Here is a 20,222-nt window from a genome sequence, read left to right as displayed (position 1 = left end):
TGTTTGTTTTTTTTTTTTTTTTCAGGATATACTAACAATCTGATCTGGTCTTAAAAAGAAAAAGCCTTTGTATAATTGAAGTCAAGTGGTCCAACAGAGAGGTCAAACCCTACTCGAGAGAGCATTAAACAAAGAAACAAATAAAAACACCCAAGGTGGTTCTTTACCTTCCAGTAAAAGTTCACAGGTACACAATTGTAGAAGTGGCACTTTCAGTTAAACTATTAAATACTCCAGTCTGGGAGAAAACCTCTGGGACTGGCACCACTGAAATAGGCCCTAAGGTCACACTGCAAGCAGTGCCTCTTGCATAAAAAATGATGACTGCTGTTCTCCTGTACAGCCCATGAGAGGACATGGTTTTAGTAGCATTTCCAGAAGAGCTGCTCTTCACAAACTCCAGGTATTAGATGGAGGTTGGAGATTTACGTTGAGCAGCTTGCTTGCATTAAGATCCTTCTTTCTTTAGGGGGGATTTTAGGTGATGGGGCTCCCTGAACTTAGTTGTAAGTGAACTGTTTCCTACTGAGTAAATAGGTGCCTAGATAAATTGTTACAGGTAAGATTTTTAGTTCCTCTTTACTGCAGTAAGCAAAAGCCAAATCCTGCATCCATCCCAACTTTTAACAAGAACTGCTCACACATCACTGAATCCCCACATCCCCATCCAGTCTTCTCTAGGTCCTTAGTCCTCGGCAGAACTTGAAAACAATTCTATTTTGCCAAAACAACTGCTTCTTGGAGGTTTTTATAGCTACCTGCAATTTGAAGAAGCAGAATTTTTTTTCTTCTCTATGAAAAACATTCATCTTCAGTTTTTTTACTTCAGAAAGGTATTTAATTGTTTAAAACAATATTCACTATCAGTTCCATCATAAATTAGTTGCATTAACAAACAAGAAACCTGGTGGTGAGTGATTTCAGTGACCTTTTGTCTAGTCTTGGTATCCCAGAATGCAAAGGCGCATGAAACTGCAGAGCTGTATGTAATGTGGGCCTTCCACATTTAAAATTGGCTGTCTCCATTTCTGTAGTAGCAGCAGCTAGGGCCTGTTAGCTGTGAAACAGAAATTGCATAGTAAAGTAGGAGTTAGTATGCAACAGGTTCCATTCCAATTCATCATCAAATTGTGCCAATATTACTAATGCTGTGTTGCAGAGCACTAGTTTTGAGGGTGACAGTACAAGAAGAAATACTGTACATAACCCCTGCTCCTCTCTCATTTCCACTACACTGCAGCATGTGCAAACACACCATGCACTTGCTACACGATCAGTCAAAGAGGGTGGCCCGTGCTGTGCATCATCCCTTCAACTGGAGTTTTGCCTTAAATAGCATCACTGATGGAGCCCACAAACACCCCCTTGTTGTCACAAGGAATTAAAAGATGACCAGGTCACAGATGGGAGAGAACTGGAATGCAGAGGCCACCTGAGAAGCAACACTTTGTATACACTGCATACACTGGCTTGATCTCTAATGTATCAGACTAGGCTTGATTATCCATGTCCTAACTCTGCACTAGCTCTGTGTTCTGGCTCTTGGGTTGCTGCAGGCAGCTTGAACCCACTTGAAACATAACTCTCACTACTATTTGTTGTAATTCTGCTCATTTCTATAATAGAATTCCTTCTTCTGTCTTTTTTAATTTGTAACTGGCTTTACAAGATGAAAGTTTAATAAATTATTGGATTGCACAGGCTGTATTCACTTACAGGCATTGTGTGTCCATGTTAAGGGGTTTACTCAGAGCTTAACACTCAGAATGTGCAAGTGAAAATCAGGCGTCACCGGCATGAGGATACAACAGCCCTTCCTCCCAGAAGCAAGTTTTGGGGGCAATAGAAAATAGTTTGCTGCTAAGATGGGGAAGGTTTGTTTGCAACTTCTGCTTTTCTCTCTGGGGCTGTCACACCCTTGCTCAGTGGGAGATGTCCCACTGGTTCTGTGACATCCGAGCAAGGAATTAATTGTCTCCCAAGGCCCAATTTGTGGAATCAGCTCCATACCTTCTCTTCAGCACCTCCAAAGTCACTAATAACAGAAAATCACTTCTGGCTCAAATAAGCTGCCAGTTTGCACTTCCCACACAAGTGCATGGCCTGACCACGGTACTCGCTTAAGAGCTTGTGTCACTGAAATTGGAACTGGTAGCAGCTGTCAGCAACACAGACAGACCATCCCACTAGCAGACAAAAGTTCCCTCAATCCATACACAGGTATGGAATCCAAGCAGTGATGCGTAATCTCCATCATTATGCTCCCCTTGGTCAGATGCTCTGAGAGCCTCGGGACCCTGGAGATCAATCTATACAATATCACTTCCAACTGTTCACAGATTCTCTGTTCTCTATCTTTATCCCCTTTCATAGATTTTCCATGTCTTTATTGGAGGCTGCAAATGCCTCTGCTTACTGTCAGCTAGCCAGTCTCCTTTCTGGGCAGCTGTTGAATTTCAGACTGCACTTGTTTCATTAATACACCTCTATAAAGACAACAAACATGCACTGCTGCAGGTCCAGTATGACTACAACAATGCACACAAAGGCATTTATTGAGTGCTAGCCATGAATAACAACCCAGAGCGGTGCCCAACTAAAAGCCTTTTCTGACTCCCTTTTTAAATGTTTGATCACCCTGTTAGGTTGATATTCAGTCCCTCTGGGTCCACACCCAAGTATTTCTGTAATAGTTAATTCAATTTTGAATGCTCTGTTTATTTTATATGAACTAGTTTCTAGACAATTTATAATCAGCACCTACATCATAAACACAAAATGGTTTATACACAAAGATGCTGCGTCAGGTAAGTTGTTTCACAAAGTCATGTGTCTAGTTATTATTGGCAGTAAACTTGAAACATTTATTTGTACCTGGTTTTAAAACACACAGCCTCTCCCTATGTAGGCTGTGTATTCTATTATTACCCTGTGCATTTGCTTCAAAGTAACATGCTCCCCTTGGGCCTTTAAACAAATCTCACACAAGAATTCCAGCCCCCTCTGTAAAATATGAACTCCTAAATTGGTAGGATGTAAATTTGCCAGGCTCTTGGCTACTTTTTTGACCAGGGATTCCTAAAAAGCTGCTCTCAGCTTTCTTGCTTGCAGAGGAGGGGGACAGACCCACGCTGCCAAGGTTGTGGTGTTCTGTTGCTACAGGATGTTCCAGCTGTGCACAGTGGCTGTTGCAGCCCTTTCCCTGCAGCCCATGACAGGGCTCCATCTAGTGCCCTAATGGTCAGTGCTGCAAAGAGGTGTGAGAGAGGAGAGCTACAAAGAAGAATGGTGTCCACAGGAGAAAAAAAAAGATGGAATTTTAGAAAGCCAGTCTTTCCTCAAAGCAGCTCACCATGCAAGCTGTGGACAAATGTGATTTCCCATTATCCACACCCACTTATAATTCACACTGTCATTTAACACAGGACACTCTTCAAATACCCAGATTATGTTTATGAAAAAAAAGACATATCAATGAAAGTACAGTTGCTAATGGTGATGACATTCAATCATGCATATTTGAAAACCATCTCAACCCACTACTTTGTAAGTTTAATTCAGATATGCATATAAGGCCTGTTAGCTTAAACAAAGTGTAAGCACCATGGTTTTATACAATTATCTGCTCTGAATAGTCTCCTTAAAGGGAACATGACACATGGCATTTGAAAAGAGAAGTTCTATAGAAAGCAGGAGCAGTACTCTTACAATCTGTATGAGTGTCCCAAGACACAGCATGCAGAAAAAGATCTCTGTTCTCATTTGTTCTAGCACAAATGCATAAGAGGCCAGCATAATTCAGGAAGCACATTTTGAAATTATTATTTTGTATTGCTGGAATCCACTCTTTTAAAAGTCACCTCGGAGTAAATTACTCTATTTATGATGAAAAGTATTAAAACAAAGAACTGTTGTACTGTTTGTACTTATAGTCCCTTCTGCATTGGTAAAGAGAAATCCAAAAGGACTTCCAGTCTTTGTTGCAGTACTGTGTCATCACAATAAAAACCTCGTCTGGTATCCTCCCCTAGCCCCTCAAATCTGTAAAAAATCTTAGTTACTGATAGATATTATGATAAAATGTGCAGGAATTTTCAGTGTGCAAATACCATTCCTGTGGTTTAGCCATAAAGAATACACCCAAGATGACAGTATTTTATAAGGGCATCTATACTGTGCACCATTTGCAAGTTAATTTGCTATTAACAGAATATTCCCTCTCTTGTACTTTGTCAACTCCCATCATAAAACTCAGAACTAAATGGGAAAGGTCCATTAGAGTGGCAACTGAATTTATGCTCCAGTAAGGAATCTGTTTTTCCTAAGCTCTGTTCTTTAAATTGCTCATAGGTCTTCCTTTAAAACTGTGCAGTGTCTGTTCAATTTGGTCAATAAGAACTTTATGTACTTCTTGACAACAGAATGAATTTGACTAACTTTTAGAAACCTGGGTGTTATATATCCCACTGTGCTCCATACACACAGCAACAGCAGATGCATGAAGGGCCCAAACAGTAGTTCCAACTTGTAGCAACAAAAATTGTAATGTTTGGTCTTCATTTTTTGCAGCCACACCAAAACCAAAGAATCACTAGCAGGCCATGAAATTTACTTACTCCTTTCAAAAATGTTTACATGCGTAACATATGTCCAAAGCAACAAGCAGATGGTGCATTTGGTTTAAGGGAAAAATGCTGAGAAGTACAACAAAAGCATCAAGCCCAAAGAGTGCTCATGCATAAAGACTTGTTGATTTTTATGTCCATTAAGTTACTGACGCAGAAACACTTTTAAAATAAAAATGCTGGCTGGTGTAAAGGCAGTTGTGGATTAACCTTTCCGTGACCCAGAGTCTCCAAGGCCTGGGCAAAATTCAGGAAGAGGAACTGAAGTAGTACACTTTTTGCCTAAAGCTACCACAGCTGGCAGATATTCTGTGCTCTGGGATGAAGGAGTTTTAGGACTTCTCAACTCCATTGCTCTGGGACCTGGGAAAGCATTTCTCTGCTGCCATTTCCCTGTACATCATCTCAGTTAAGATTAATGTTTTTGAAGCAGATGACCTCGTTAGTCATCTTGCACAATAGGATGTTTCTCCCAGCAAACTAAAAATAACACTGCCCTTTGACCAGCAGTCAGAGATTTTGGGCATCTGGAATTCAGAGCTCAGACATCACTTAAAATGAAGACATCTTATGTTTTAATGGCAAGTGTTACTTAGCTGGAAGTAGTTTAACTTTGCCTATATTTTAAGAGGCATTATGGAGGGAGCCTTTATACACTGCCTTAATCTGGGCCTTGAGGTGCTAATGAACACCCTGATTAGAACAAAAAGGCACAGGGGAATGTTCTTTGTGTAAGCCTGAAGCAGCTTGATAAAAGCTAGGTATAACTAAGTTTTCAACTGCAAAAAGAAAATTAAAGGCATTCTTTTAAAATGCATCAAAGATGATGTATTACCTCTAAAAGTTTTCTTACTGTAGTAACACACATTTACTGGCTTTAATTCTGATCACAGCCCCTGCACTGTGCTTTTTTACCCAGTGATTAACGACCCATGACTTAGCTCTGATAACTGCTTCTATGGAAATAAAACCAGTGTAAGCAGTTCAGTGGTTTATTTAACTTTATTCTTTCAATAACAATACTGCCAAATAATCTTCCTGTGTATTTCAAATGAAGTAGGTTATTCACCTGCACTAAGGCCATAGTGCTTATGCACAAAGGAATTACCAGTGATTAGACAACTTGGGTGTGATGAAACAAACATGAGAAATGGGGCCTGAAAAAATTATTTACATCATTTATAAGAATAAAATATACAATTTTTAACAAAAAGTATATATCCTTTTGTGTTGAATCAGGATCTTACTACTAATTTCCACTTTTCATTTCAGACTCACACCTAAAAATGCTCAGAGTATAAACATCTATAAAACTATTAAATCTCAAAACATGGGAACGTGTAAATAATTTTTCCCATTTATTACCGTAGTTAGAAAAAGACAATAACCAATATTTATTTAGTCCATTAAGTTAGAAGTCATTTGGCAAAGCACTTAGGCATAAAAGCGAAACCAGAAGACATCAGGAACCAGACTTTGCAGCATTTCAAGCACTTCTCATACCAGTTAAAGAATGAGAGTCATTTTCCTCATAACGACATTTTCTACAATGAAGTTTTGTTTTTACCTCAGGAAAAGCAAATGTTCACAATTGTGCCCAAAAGTACCAAAACAAACAACAAAAGTGCTTAATTTGATCAGCAAACTACCACAATGGCTCCCTTACTGTGCCCCTTCAGGCTGCTCTTTTAACAAGCTCAGAGTGTATCTACAAGGAGTTCTCTACTTCTCAACACAAATGATAAACACTTCCTTATCAAAATAGTGCAAACAGGAACAAAGAAAAGTGCCATCAACATAAGTAAACTGCAGGAAAAGAAGGCAGTTGAACACTGTGACCTTGCTCTGCTGCTTCAGAGAAATCAGTAGTACTCTTCTCAGCACACCAGGCCAATGTATTCCTATTTACCACCTCATGCCACCACTACATGCAGAATGGATTTGGTCTTTGGCATATCCTCCTTCATAAAAGTAAATGCACCTGTTCTTTGTACTGTGCATTCAAAAACATCAAAAGACTTTTTCAAAACAATAATTGATCAAATCATTGAGTAATTAATATATACAACTCTGTCTTCCCTTTTTCTCTTTATAGTGTTCTTTGGAGTGCATAGGAAAGTCTACAGTGACACATCACATACAAAAATCAAGTTTCAGTTTTATGAAAAATACTCAAGTATTTTTAGCATTTATGTACACAAGTTTGTTTACCATATATTCTCAGTCTTTCCTTAGACATATCTTTTATCTTCTTTCTTGGACAGATGACATATTTCACCTATAAAGTTATAGATTTACTAACTATAAAATTAGGCATTTAATTCTAGTAGAAATAAGAGTATTGGGAGAAGTAAATTTTAAGTGTATTCATTAAAGTGATGTTGCATGAAGTACTGTTGGCATTAATTTGTTCCATCAAAAATTCCAGTAAAGAGAGAGAATACTATAAATTAAAAAAATACAACCGAACTCTAAACACCTTGCATCTTATAAGCCTGAGGCCAAATATAAAGAATTACCATTAAATTGAATAAAAATTGCACTTGTATATAAACAAACTAATTTTAGCCCCCATTAATAACCTTGTTGCTTTTCAAAAAAGAAGTAATAAAACATCAAGTAGCTCATTTCTTATGGCTTCACATAGTGAAGTTCATGCTTAAATTGAACAGAAGAAAGCTTTTCAATAGCCATCTTTCAGCTATCTGTGAACATATCATCAGTTTCATCATCATTCATCCCTCTTTGGTAGCGTACAGAAGAGAAGGCACTCCAGTGAAGACGCTTCTTTTTGTAGAGGTAAAATACCAGTCCAACTATTAAAACCAAGATAATTAGCAGGGCAAATGCTACAGCCACACCAGTATGATTAGAACCTGAAATAGAACAAAAGAGGAATGGTTTTTATTTAAGAGTTCTGGCAAGAACATTTTGTCATAGGGTTGATGCTTAGGTAGCTACACATTAAGACTGCACAGTTAGCTCAAGTCAAGGCAAACTGCTTCCTATCAATAGTCTTCACTTCATCACATGGGAAGTTAGATGTTGATTCATGCAGGAATGCATCAACCAATTTTTGATCATTCTGTTGTTAATTTACTAATATTTAGGTTGGAAGGGACCTCTGGAGTTCAAAAAACCTACTTGCAAAGCTGCACTCATTTAGAGGTTTGTATACTTCATAAATCTAATGAGATCCTAGGCTCTTGGAAGGGAAGGTAATTATACTCCCCTCAGACTGAAGAGATCTTGTTGAGGTCTTCCTTATTGGCACAAAGTTTAATCTATTCCTGCATTTCCACTTAAGTGAAAATGTATACAAAATCAGAAAGATTCCACTGCTTCTCGAGAACTGGCTTGCTTAATGCTCAGTTAACTGCTTGCTTTCCTGTACAAAGCCAAGGATGAGGGAGTAAAGGCTTGAGTTTTTTTCTGGAGTTATGGGGTGACATTTCCAGAAGCCTCCCAAGACTGAAACCACAATGTGCAGTACTTGCTTACAAGCAGAACTCTTTCTGATTCCAACTACACAAACTCACCCACAACAGATACCCTGTGGTAAGAAGCAATGGCAACAACTCTACGCTTTCTGGACATTTCAGTTCTGTTCCTTACCAACTGAGTGGATAGTGAGAGCCAGCAGAAGTAAATTCCTAGACAATTTGCCACTGAATGCAGTTTTATGGCTAAACAACAAAAGACTCTTGCTTAGGCAGAAGTACTTGATGGGCTCTTTTGTGAATTGCACTTCCAGTATTTCAACACAGACTTCATCCAATAAACCAGAAATTCCTGAAAACAGTCTCTACAAAATCAATTCTCTGCTAAAACAACACTTTCATACCTAAAGGTGCTTTACAAACCACTCTGCTTCGACTACGTGCACAGTCAACTTTGGACCACATGCCAGTTGTGGACAGGATAACACTGCATTTTTCATTGGCTTCTGCAGTTTTATTCTCCCAGTTGACATATTTAACAGATGAGCCATCCAGCCAGTTCAGGGACCGTCCTGTTGAAAAAAACATTACTTAGGCTAGATCACCAAAACATCCTGTAATGCTACACAATGTCATTCACAACCTATTGATCTCTTTGCATTGCTAAAAAGAAAAGGGCTGACTAGCCATCCCACATATTAAAAGCAGTAAATATGAACACAACTTTTAGCCACCCCTCTTCTCTAGACCTTTAGCAATTGATGCTGTTGCATCAAACATTAGAGAGAAATAACAGAGGTGGGAAAAATTAATTTCAGGGACTCCTGATTACCCTAACTGCAACAGGAAGAGATTTAACTACAGTGAAGTCCTAAGTTCTTTAAACTGTTAAATGACAGATTCCAACGTCAAGTAGAAATTACTGTAGGCTACCAACGCTACAGAATGTTCTTATTTGAGGATTTATGCATTTATATTTACAATATGAAACATTCATGCTCATTCATTGTTGCTACCTCTTACCCTTAAAGCTCTGATCCAGGCCAAGCCATACATTCTTGGTGATGAGATCATGTTCCTTTATGTGTGTGCTCACAAATGCATTTTCCTCAGCATCCACTATAGTCAGAAGTGTTGCTGAAGGATCTAAGAGGCAGAGGAAATCAGTCAGAATTGCAACTTACACAATTTTTCATGATGCTGGTACACTGAATCTATTTGGGAACAATTACTATGGGAAAGGGCTTGTAAAATTAGCTTAGAATAACCTTCTGAATAAAGACATGAACCTCCCATCCCCTAAAATACAGCATGTTTTACAAAATGGCTTCAGATGGCTTGTTATTCTACCAGGTCATACAGAATAAAATGGGAGTAAACTTACTGCAGCTGCAGACTACATACATGGAAGATATCAAGAGATATGCCTGATTACTAGTCTTGCCCAAGTAATAGGCTTTCAAAAATATAGTTGAACAAAAACTCAGCATTTTGCTGAGTCTAATTTCTAAATCAATCCTCCCACCGTGCCTCAGGTTTTTATGTACAGTAATTAAGGAATAAGAGGGAGGAAAGGGCATGCTAGAGAGGCATGCTCAGAGTGTACCCATCCTCTACAAGTATATATAAATATAAGCCAGGTGCTTTCTCTTTCAACTACCAGAACAAATTTGACTCAACAGAAAACTGCATCCAGGACTGGGTTCTTTAGATTCTAAATAGTGAGTCCAAGGTCACACCATAAAATAATTCCATAAAAGAAAGTTACATCAGTCACTAACTTCTGTGTTAGGGTGATTAAACCTTCTGTCCATGAAACTGATGAACATTGTCTCTGCAATACAATTCCCCATGCAGCTCAGCAAAGACAGACAGAAAATCCTTTAATGTGACATAACATTAGGTTTGTTACATGCTTTAATATCTATAACATACATACCCTTTGAACCATTTGATAAGTCTAGCAAGCTCCCTATTAGCAAGCGGCTATGGCAAAGATATAATAAGAAAGCCCTGCCAACAGCACTAACTTTGCATGCAGATAAAATGTCTTCCGTCAAACCACAAGCATTAAACCTCTGACTCTTCAACTGGCTACCTGCATTTTATCTACTGATACCTGTGTGCCAAATGATCTGTAGCATGTTGCAGTATTTTATTAAGACTTTTCCTCAGGTATTCAAAGATAAAGCTTGCTATTGCATTTCCTAAACTCAAGGAGCATAAAAATGGCAAAGCTGAAGTACAACCAGTGTAAGATTTCAGGTTGTTGGGTTTTATTTCTTCTCAAATAGTGGACTTCTATAACAAATTGTAATGTGATAAAGAGTCTAAACCTACTCAGCTTCTTGCAGATTCTCTTAGCCTCTTCCACGTTATACACGGAAAAATTGTAGAATGCCATGTCAAAAGCATAACAGTGATCCCTGTACTGTTCCCACTGCAGGGAGCCACTGCTCTGTGGGCATCCAGAGGCTCTGCTTGCTTGCTTTGGCTCTAATTTTCTTTCTGCAAAGACAAAGAAATTGATGTTATTTCGGCTGCAGCAGTTTGTGCCCAGTCTCTGGAATAACACGACAATAAGTATTAACAAGGGCTACTACTCCAACCAACAACCACTATTCAATTAGTTTACATTCCCTCTTCTTGAGTCATGGATGAATTTATTTAAAAATGAGCACAAGACAAATCCCAAATGGTTGGAAACAATTTTTATTGTTTTTTTGTGGTTTTTGACATTTATGGTGTATATTTGATAAGTATTTTGATTTAGAAAAGATACATATATTTGATATTCCTATCTCAGGTGCTCAAGAAGTAACCAGATTTGATTTAAGTTTTCACCACTGGAATGATGAGAATTTATCTCCCTGAAGTATTAAAAGTGTTTTATCATTCCTGATAGAAAACTCTTCTTAAAAAAGGAATCATGTGCAGTATTTCAAACTTGATTTCTACTTCTAAATACAACATGTAAACACAACTACACAAAACCTTAAAAATAACACTTACTGTTTGGAGGGCTGTAGCAAATGGCACCTTCAGCAACATTAGTACATTTTGTACGGTTCCAAAATCCTTTAGTATCCAAAAGAACACAGTTCTCAGTAGTATTTGAGTTTTTTAATTCCCAGGGGTAGTAGTCAAAGTCACTTCCATCTGACCATTCAAAATTAGCTTTACTTCCCTAATAAAGGAAAAAATGAAAAATTTTAAACCACATATGACTGTGCTTTAAATCTCATCCATCGTGAATTAAGTCATGTAGCAATATTTGTCCCTTGTAGACTGATAAATTAAAGAGCAGGTGGTCTCATCTAAATTCACAGTAAATAAATGTACAACATAGTTTGCATTTTCTTAACATAGAAATTTTTATTATTTGTGGGAACTGAGAAAGTACAGCATGTTCACATGCAAGTTTAAACCTGCAATGTGGCTGTTTTATCCTGCGGGGAACATTTTACTTGGTTCCACCCTGCTGTTCCATTTAAGCAATCTGCCTTCCCTGCTATGAACACTAGTGGATATGTTGCAAACTGCTAAATTGTTGAGATGGCTGCAGTGAGTAGAACTGGGCAGCTCAGGGATGGTTTGCAGTGCTACCTCCTACTTCAGATACCCTCCTGGAAACCCATGACAATGAGGAGTCAGTTGGGAGGGACCCATTCCCAGGTATGCATAGAAATGACACACCTCTGCAGAGGACTGTTCCTGCCAACTAACTACCACTACCAGGTCTGCCAATTAGTGAGGGGAGCAGGGTCAGGGCCACAGGCTTTTGGCTCCACAGTAAAGCAGACAGAGGAGGAAGTAGATCTGCAGCTGCCTCCTGCTATTGTGTTTTCTGGGAGGATGGACACTTAACTTACTGAGAGCCTGTTCCTGAACTGCTCTGGAGAGCCAGTCCTGACCTCAACTAAGCAGGTTCCACACAGCCTTGCCTGTCTCTATTTGTTAATGAAATCTGATTCTACAGAAGGCCATAAAGTCTGAAGCCTCTAGAGATAGCACTGCAGATCATGCTTCCTTGTGCTGCAAGGAGCAATGAGAGAACACTCTATTATTTTAAACTGTCAGGTATTAGGAAGAAATATCTTAGTGTGCCTACATTCACCAAAATTTAATATTAACACATTACACAGGGTTGAAAATATACTACATGGAAGAGAGATGCTAAGAAACTGGAAAAAAACATCAGACAATATTTCATATCTTGTCCAAAACATTATTTACAGATCTGTTACTGACGTCCCCAACAATATATACTTACATCATGAATTGACAACCCAAGCCACAGAGGATAACCATCCTGTTTGACAATATCTTCTAGAAATAACTGTTCTGATTCACTGTGTACACTTGCTAAATCGCTGTTATTTTGTTGGCACAATCTCAGTGCCTCATACCACGTTAATTTTTTCTGAAGGATCCTGTATGTTCTGTTTCCATGTGGAATAGTGTCGGGCAATGGAGGTTTGTGCTGTTGGTGTCCTATTTCAAAGAATAAGAAGATAAGTTGTGTGCATTTCTTTCATGTTACTAGGAAAAATACAGAAAGCATTAAAATCCATCTATCTCAGTGTAACTCAAGCATTAAAGTGCTCACTACAAGCCACTTCTATCAAGTTAAGTTTACTTTTGCTACTTGGAGCACTGAGTTCAGCAGTTACTGGATGAGCACAGCAAACACATTTCTCCTGATCAGAGTATTACAGCAGTGATGCAGACTGACCAGATGACCCCTCAAGACAGCTGTGCCATGTGTTTCACTAGGAGCAAAACCAAAGCCTTATTCAGCAGGAACTATGATTTAAATTATGACCCCTCACCCAACACTCCAATACTACTCACCCCTTTCGATTTTACAGGCGAGAATACTGTACATGTTGTAGTGATTAGCATGCCAACTTTGAGAATAATTATAAATATCCCAAAACCCATCAAGATTTACACCAGCAAAAAAATTGTTCTTCTTTATGATAGGTCTTCCCAGCCTCCAGTTATTGTAAGTCAGATGAGTTTCATCATACCACTTGAGAACTTTATCTGTGGAAAATATTTCATATTTATTAAGCCACTGGCATTATGTATACAAACACCATTTAACTTTGAATATATTATTGATATTAAGAGATCTTCACTTTGGAAAAAATGCTGGGATACTGAAAATTATTCTAAATCAGTTTCATATCCAATGCTAAATATGTTAGCATTACTCATCCTGGCCACTTTACATCCTGCTTTCCAGGGAAATTAAATCTAAACTAAACAGAACATATTGGATCTAATTATCACTCAAACAGAGAGCATGTCAGGTTATTTTTTCTAGAAGATAAGTACAAATATAAATCATTATTACAGGTTTGCATTCACTTTTACTTTAGTTATAAACTGAAACATGCAAGGAATGTACACTTAACGCTGCAAATTTTGTCTCTGATTCAGATAATGAGAAAAAACCAAACCCTTAAATCTTACCACTGTCATCATAAATCACACCCAGCCAGACCCACAGAGCCAGACCGCTGAATGAATGAAGCTGCTCAGTAACAAAGTTATTCTCCTCTTCATCTCGAACACTCAGAACAAATGATTCGGGGTCTGTTGAAACATTTTTTACATTACTTTCTTACAAATCCACCTTTAAGTTAAAAATTAACTTTTTTTTTCTAATAATGTTAACAATTATTACAGATAAGTCAACCTCTGTAAAGGCCAGATCTTTACAACATAACTAATTGAACAGTGCAAAACCAATTTTCAAATGTATTATCAATGGTTCTATCCCTGGTTTTGTGGATAAGTGAAAGATTTCAGCTCCACAGATGAAGTGACAGTAGGACCCACAAACAAGTTGTATGTAGCAAAAGTTCTCTGCATAGAACATAAAAATACCAGCGAACTTTCATGCTTGAACTGCTCTATCAGAGAAACAGTATTAGGAAAAAGACTGAATTGAAATCAATTAAAAAAATTAAAATAATTTTTGGAAAGATGAATGTCTGAAGGTTTAATACAAGAGGAAATCTGTTCCTGAGGTTATACTTTACTCAGGATGTTCCACACAGCAAAGCTGGAGGTAGCAGGAAACCACGAAGTAAATGTAACTGTAAAGCCAGAATGTTGCCAAGGGTTTAACAATTACCCAAACTATTTAAAACTGGCACATTATAATAAAGCCCCCAAACAAACACAAAACCTTGCCATTTTTCAGATTTCAGAGCTCAGTAGCTCCAAGCTGCCTCTTTCCTCAACTCTCCTATCCATGCTCTGGCACTTTTTATCAGGGGAGTGCAAAAGCAAACAGCATCAGGCAGTGCTACACTGCTGCATTACTGCTACAGCCTTTCCCCACATTCACTCTGCCCTCTGTCATTGTAAGACAGTGACTCAGATCTAACACTCATCTCCTCCAAGCTGATCCAAGTCCATAAATACCTGCAGTATGACAAACTACTTACTCATGTTCCTGCATAAATGATGAGCTTCGTGAGGCTTCAGTTCTCTCCATCTATTTTTTGTTATCATAAAAGTGTAACAATTGTTTCTAAATGATATCCAGGGTGTATTTTTAATCTTATGTGGGCATTTCACTTGTGTAACTTGTTCTTTTTCAGTCTTCTCTAAAAAAAGACAAGACAACATCAGGACATGAATTACTAATAGCACCACCTGGCCTGGCATCCCACAAAGCACTTTCAGGTACCACTTAAAAACATGTAAGACAAATTAAGTTGTCATCCTTTAAATGTGTTATTTTCAGTTTCTCATTATAGTGATTTTTTTAAAGTAACAAACCAGCAGTAAGCTCTACTAAAGAATACAGATACTTGCAAGTTTTCACAGTTATTTTAAATAGGTTTAAAAACAAAATCCTTTCATAAAAGTGCTAAGTGTAGGCCAATAATCAAAAGCTCTCACTGCCTCTAGTGCAGGGCAGATCACTGTAACAAATAAGCTACTTCACAGCTAGCAACACCTCTTAGTTCTAAGGCTTTATCTAATATTTGAGGAGTGGGAGTATGACATCATTAACTATTCCTGCAGTTCCCTGGCCTGTAAGCACAAACCAGTTAATGATGTCATAACACCACACTTTACTGTGACTCAGGATGTACAGTGGCTTGTGTCCCCTCAAAGAATAAAACCAAAAGAAATCATCATGGTCTCATAGAGAAAAAGTCTGTGATGATCTCTCAGAAAAATCTTTTTCTGAAGGATACATAACTAGCACAGCTCTTTCCTGGAAGTAAAAAAACCAAATCCTACTACATTCCTGTCTTGTTATAATTAGTAGGTATTTAGAAAGGTTTTGTGAACTTCAGATGATGATTTTCAATTCAGTGTCAACCTTCTACCCTTCTCCATATAGCCATGTACCTTCTCCCTGTAGAAGATTTCCATGTCTGAATAGATTTCAGGAGGTTCCAATATTAAGATGTAAACAGTACAGAGATATTTTAATCTTCTCCCACAGGCAAGTGGGAGAGATTAGTATGCAACAATCTTAGAGAAGCAGTGCAAAGATAGGATCAGTTGGCAATAAGGGCATTAACCCAATGCATCCATGCTGAATTTATTTCTAAGGTACAATTAGATTAAGACCAACAGGTGCATGTCCCCTGCCTTTGAAGCCAGTTTTTTTTTTTTTTTAAGGGCATAGAAATCAGACTGTGGGAGAAAATGTAAGTTTTAAAATGTTGTAATTTTGAAGTTACAAGCTGAAATCATTGAATTCATTTCATAATAAAATAAAAGTCAACTTTTCTAAAAATGATGGTTGCATACATACTTTCTGATGCATAGCAAATAGCTCCTCGATTTTCAGAGGAGCAGTCAGAAGTTTTCCAGAAGCCATCAGTATCCAAAAACACACATTCTTCATTTGTGTCTTCATCATCTTCAGACCAGCGACTAAAACTCACATGCTTCCCATCCAGCCAGCCATAATGTTTTCCACCCTAGCATTATTTAAGCAAAAGGAATGAGCTTACACAGAAAAAAAATATAAGGTGCAGAAAATGGTATGATAATACATTTACATTGGCTAGACATTTTCAGTGTCTCTGATGAGAACTGTAAGTGTTCCACTGCCCTCATGAGCTGATTTCCTGCTCACAATATAACAAGCTTTGTTATTTTAAGTTCTGCAGTTGGAAAAATACAAATTAGCTGAATGGTAAATTATCCAAAGGTAATGTCTCACTACTGTTCTTAGGGAGGCAGGCCTAGCAATGGGATGTCCAAACTGCATCATTTGCATCTGCAAAGCAATGGTGGATATCATCTCCTAATCTTGGAAAACTGCTAATAACTGAGAAGAAAGTCCAGTCTCAGTTACTCTATATTGAGTTGAAAGTAATTATTAAATACTTAATTGATGTTCCTGCCCTGGAGGATGTAGGAAAAAAAACTCCACATAACAAGCAGCATGCTATCTTTAAAAAACCTTACATTTGAAAGTCTTTGGGAAATCCCCCTACTGTTGTGTAATTTGTCTTATATCTTTCTTTTGTGTCTTGATTTCAGCACTGGAGTAACAAGTTCTGTTGACCAGTTGCATTATAATATACTTTCATGTGACATTTTAATTGTGCCCAAATAATGAAGTGTTGCAATAGTGAAGAGCCAGTGCATGCCTGAGCTATATGCCACAAAATGAATCATTTGATCTTCACTTACAGATAAAAAAATCAAAAGAGATGGGGAAAATAGGTTGTCTGGTTTCCCCATTTTCACTAAGATTAAATGGTTGTTTCATTTAAAAATTTAAAAATATTCTCCATAAAGTATATACTCAAATTTCTGTTTTCCCCTATTTGCTAAAGTATCCAGTAGCCCAGAAGTGACAATAGCAGAACATAACACCAAGTGCTGCATGAACACCACTATACTGTGTAGGTAAGGCACCTCTAAAAAAATTCTAACTTTTTTCTTGCAATTATCTCCAGACTTATGAGTGTGACAAAAGAGATAAACCTGGCCAGAAAGCCCAAGCCATCCCATTAACAGCTGAGACACCTCTCAATCCACAATAAAGATTTTCAAGAGGTCCTCCAGCTAATAAAGATAAAAAGCAGCCCCTCCTGCATTATTTTATTTTTTTTACCAAATAAAAACCATAGGGAGAAAGAAAAACACACTAACCTGTCTCAGAGATGCCTCCCTCAGACTCACAACACAGGTATAAATAACATCAAGTAACAATAGAATCTAAGTTAAACTTCAAAAATGTATCTCCACAAATATTCAATGATTCATTTTGAATTTTATTTGCCACTTGTAGTTTCGCCCTTCCAAAACAGATTTTTGGGTCATCTTTCTAGAGTGGTACTGTAAACAGTGGTGATGATATTAAATGGCAACACTCATTACTCATTTGTAAACAAAAGAGATGACTCAGTAACCTATGTTGCTGCCACCCTACAATATATCCCTTCATCATCAGTGTTTTAAAATAATTTTATCATCATCATCAATTCATCCAGCGGAGTTCAAGAATATGTAACTTGGAGAACTGAAGGTTCAAAACATTTATCTTGAGATGGTTATCCCTAAATTAAAACAACTTTTAGCCCAGAGAGTAATTTGTTACTGAATTTCTTTAACTCAGGTTTTGTTTCACACAACTGTAGAAATTACCTTAAGCCACAGTTTGAGGAAAAAACAAAACTTACATCTCTGCTGAAGAGTCCAGTCCAGAGTGGGTAATTATGAAGAGCAGCCTGAACAGCAAGAAAAGCCTGCTGGAACTGATCTGTAATGCTAACCAGCTGCATCTTGTTATTTATGCATGCAGCCATTGCATCATTCCAGGACAAATTCTTCAGAATTAACATGTATTGAACATTTTGATAGCTCAATGTTTCATTAATGACTTGCTCTGTCTGGTTATCAGCAGTACCTATACATAAGAAAAGAAGTCCAGTAATTAGGTAGTTAAATACTGTAATACATTTTAAACTCCAAATATCTCTGTAACAATCAGAAAAACCTGTTTGACTACACTTGGGAAAAAAATCTTAGATAGTAGATTATGCTGATAATTATAGTTAGAAGCAAACATCATTGATATCTTAGATAGAAAAATATATATTAAAAATAATTATTATTTTCAGCCAATGTATTATTAAATATCTTTTTCTCAATTTAGGTTCATTTATTTTTATATGTTATTTTAAATTAATTGCTAATTAATTTATTGAATTAAAAACATATTCTATAACTTCAATTATACACAAACATGAGAGAGCAAGTGCTCTCTGCTGTAATGTAGCAACAGCTAAACATGACTCATTCATCTCTGTGGAGCCTGTGGATTTATGGTTATGCAAATCTATTGGGCCACAGAACCCGTCTATGCAGATCTTGGTACAGCACAGTCCCAGAACTCCTTACTGCCATCCATGAATATAGTGAGAACTGTTTTCACCTCCACTTAATTAACTGCAGAAAATCCAGCTTGCATAGGGAGGGAGATAATTCACTATTTGTGCTCTGAGCACAGAGTGTTATCACAGTTACCTGCACCACACCTGAAGGTACAGCTCAGTGATGCTTGGCTACTGCAGTAAATAGAAGGTGCAAATATTCCCATGGGTGGTAGGGTTAAGCATACAAATGGTAACCCCGAAAGCTTTATACACAACCAAAAAGAAACTCATTCTGCAAAAGGCAGAACCCTCCCAATATTTAAAACACTTGAAGTAGAAAAATGCCCGCAAGGGGTGAGGGGAGGCATCACTATAAATACCAGTATATAAATGGCTGATTGATTGGCTGACAGGGCCATTTTCCAAAACACATGACAACAGAAACACAATATTAATTTGATATTTACAGCTTTCAGTAGATCAGAAAACTGACAAGGCTCAAACAGATTGTTTCAAGTAGTTTGTCTGCTGCCAAATGCTTTCACTTAGTAAACAGCTACAAAAGAGAACCATGGAACCCAGGGTGCCATCACACATCAAGGGGTACCAAATTGGAAACAAGGCAGTAAGCAAAATGTTCATTTCTGAAAAAATAATTGCTGATGATTACCATCTCAAGAAATTCTGCAAAACACAGTCATGCCAAGATTTCCAATGAACATGAATCATCTTTTTCCTGATGATAAAGCCCTAGACAGCTTCGACTCTCACACAGCTGTCCCTACAACCTGCTGAGGTCCCTCCCAGCCCAAACTATGCTTAGATCCCTAACACAGTATAAGACCAGACCATAGCAGGACACATTCTCTGTCACTCCAAAAACCTTTCTCATTAAACCTTCTACAGCTGTGGCAAAGAAACATTGAGTATTTAGTCACTCCAGACTAATAAGAGATTGATATAAACAGATACATTGTCAACCTCCAATTTGTATAAGTCTCCTTTTCACATTTTTATGACATCTCTTCCATCCAAACTTCTAATCTTAACACTTAGAATTTCTGGAGTATTTGGCACTGAGTAAAGAGGATTTTGTATGTTAAATGGAGGTGGGAGGTGGAAATCTCTGCCTATTGGAGACTAAAGAAGGTGGGTGTAGTCTTGGGCGTTTTGTACACCTAGGTTTCTTTGTGTTTGATTCTTTTTTAGAAGATAGCATGTTCATCACTTAAAAGGATTATTTATATAAAGGAACCTACTCAGAAGTGGGTATGCTGAACATTAGCCCATAGCAGTAATTAAATGCACATAATAACTATATGTGTTTGATCTTATTCCAGTAATTGGTATTTGCCAACCCACATGGGGACATCTGAATATTATTTTTAGTTCAGATTAAAAAATCCCACTCACACCAACTCTCAAGTTTTCTCTGGGGAGAGACCAACTTCAACATTTAAAGTCTATGATACTTTATATTCTCATAGAACTAAAAGACAGAGGATGTATTTAAGGAGGATATAAATATTGTGCGATTCCTTCCTAGGGCTTCTCACTTCCACAGTTCTGAAAAGGAATCACTTGTTCCATCCCTCAGTGTACATGACCTCTATACACACAGAACATTAAAGACCCATCTGCTGAAGTGTAATTCCACTGAGACTGCACAAAGTCTCTCAGGAAAAGAGATTCTCCCTGAGCTGGCCTATGAAACACAATAGGGAAAATTCTGAATGGCTGATAAAACAGGCCCCAGATCATCCTCTACACTCTGCTTTTCT

The 20,222-nt window shown here is 37.7% G+C and overlaps 1 protein-coding gene across 1 annotated transcript in view; it reads right to left on the bottom strand.

Annotated features, from left to right (window-relative positions):
• Window positions 1-5,608: 5,608 nt before the first annotated feature.
• LY75 (lymphocyte antigen 75) overlaps window positions 5,609-20,222 on the bottom strand; it is a 43,837-nt gene continuing 29,223 nt past the window's right edge. The window contains exons 25-35 of the mRNA XM_036386813.1: window positions 17,746-17,972; window positions 15,861-16,029; window positions 14,530-14,691; window positions 13,547-13,669; window positions 12,920-13,114; window positions 12,339-12,559; window positions 11,078-11,252; window positions 10,406-10,573; window positions 9,089-9,211; window positions 8,470-8,637; window positions 5,609-7,501 (exon numbers count right to left, since the gene is read on the bottom strand). Of these exons, the coding sequence (XP_036242706.1) occupies window positions 7,323-7,501; window positions 8,470-8,637; window positions 9,089-9,211; window positions 10,406-10,573; window positions 11,078-11,252; window positions 12,339-12,559; window positions 12,920-13,114; window positions 13,547-13,669; window positions 14,530-14,691; window positions 15,861-16,029; window positions 17,746-17,972 (1,910 nt within the window). The 3' untranslated portion in view covers window positions 5,609-7,322. The remainder of the gene's footprint in view (window positions 7,502-8,469; window positions 8,638-9,088; window positions 9,212-10,405; window positions 10,574-11,077; window positions 11,253-12,338; window positions 12,560-12,919; window positions 13,115-13,546; window positions 13,670-14,529; window positions 14,692-15,860; window positions 16,030-17,745; window positions 17,973-20,222) is intronic.

The sequence above is a fragment of the Molothrus ater genome, chromosome 7, assembly GCF_012460135.2.
Source record: "Molothrus ater isolate BHLD 08-10-18 breed brown headed cowbird chromosome 7, BPBGC_Mater_1.1, whole genome shotgun sequence".
NCBI lineage: Eukaryota > Metazoa > Chordata > Aves > Passeriformes > Icteridae > Molothrus > Molothrus ater.
Note: the sequence above shows the minus strand (reverse complement) of the source record. Positions and strands in the feature narration are given on the sequence as shown.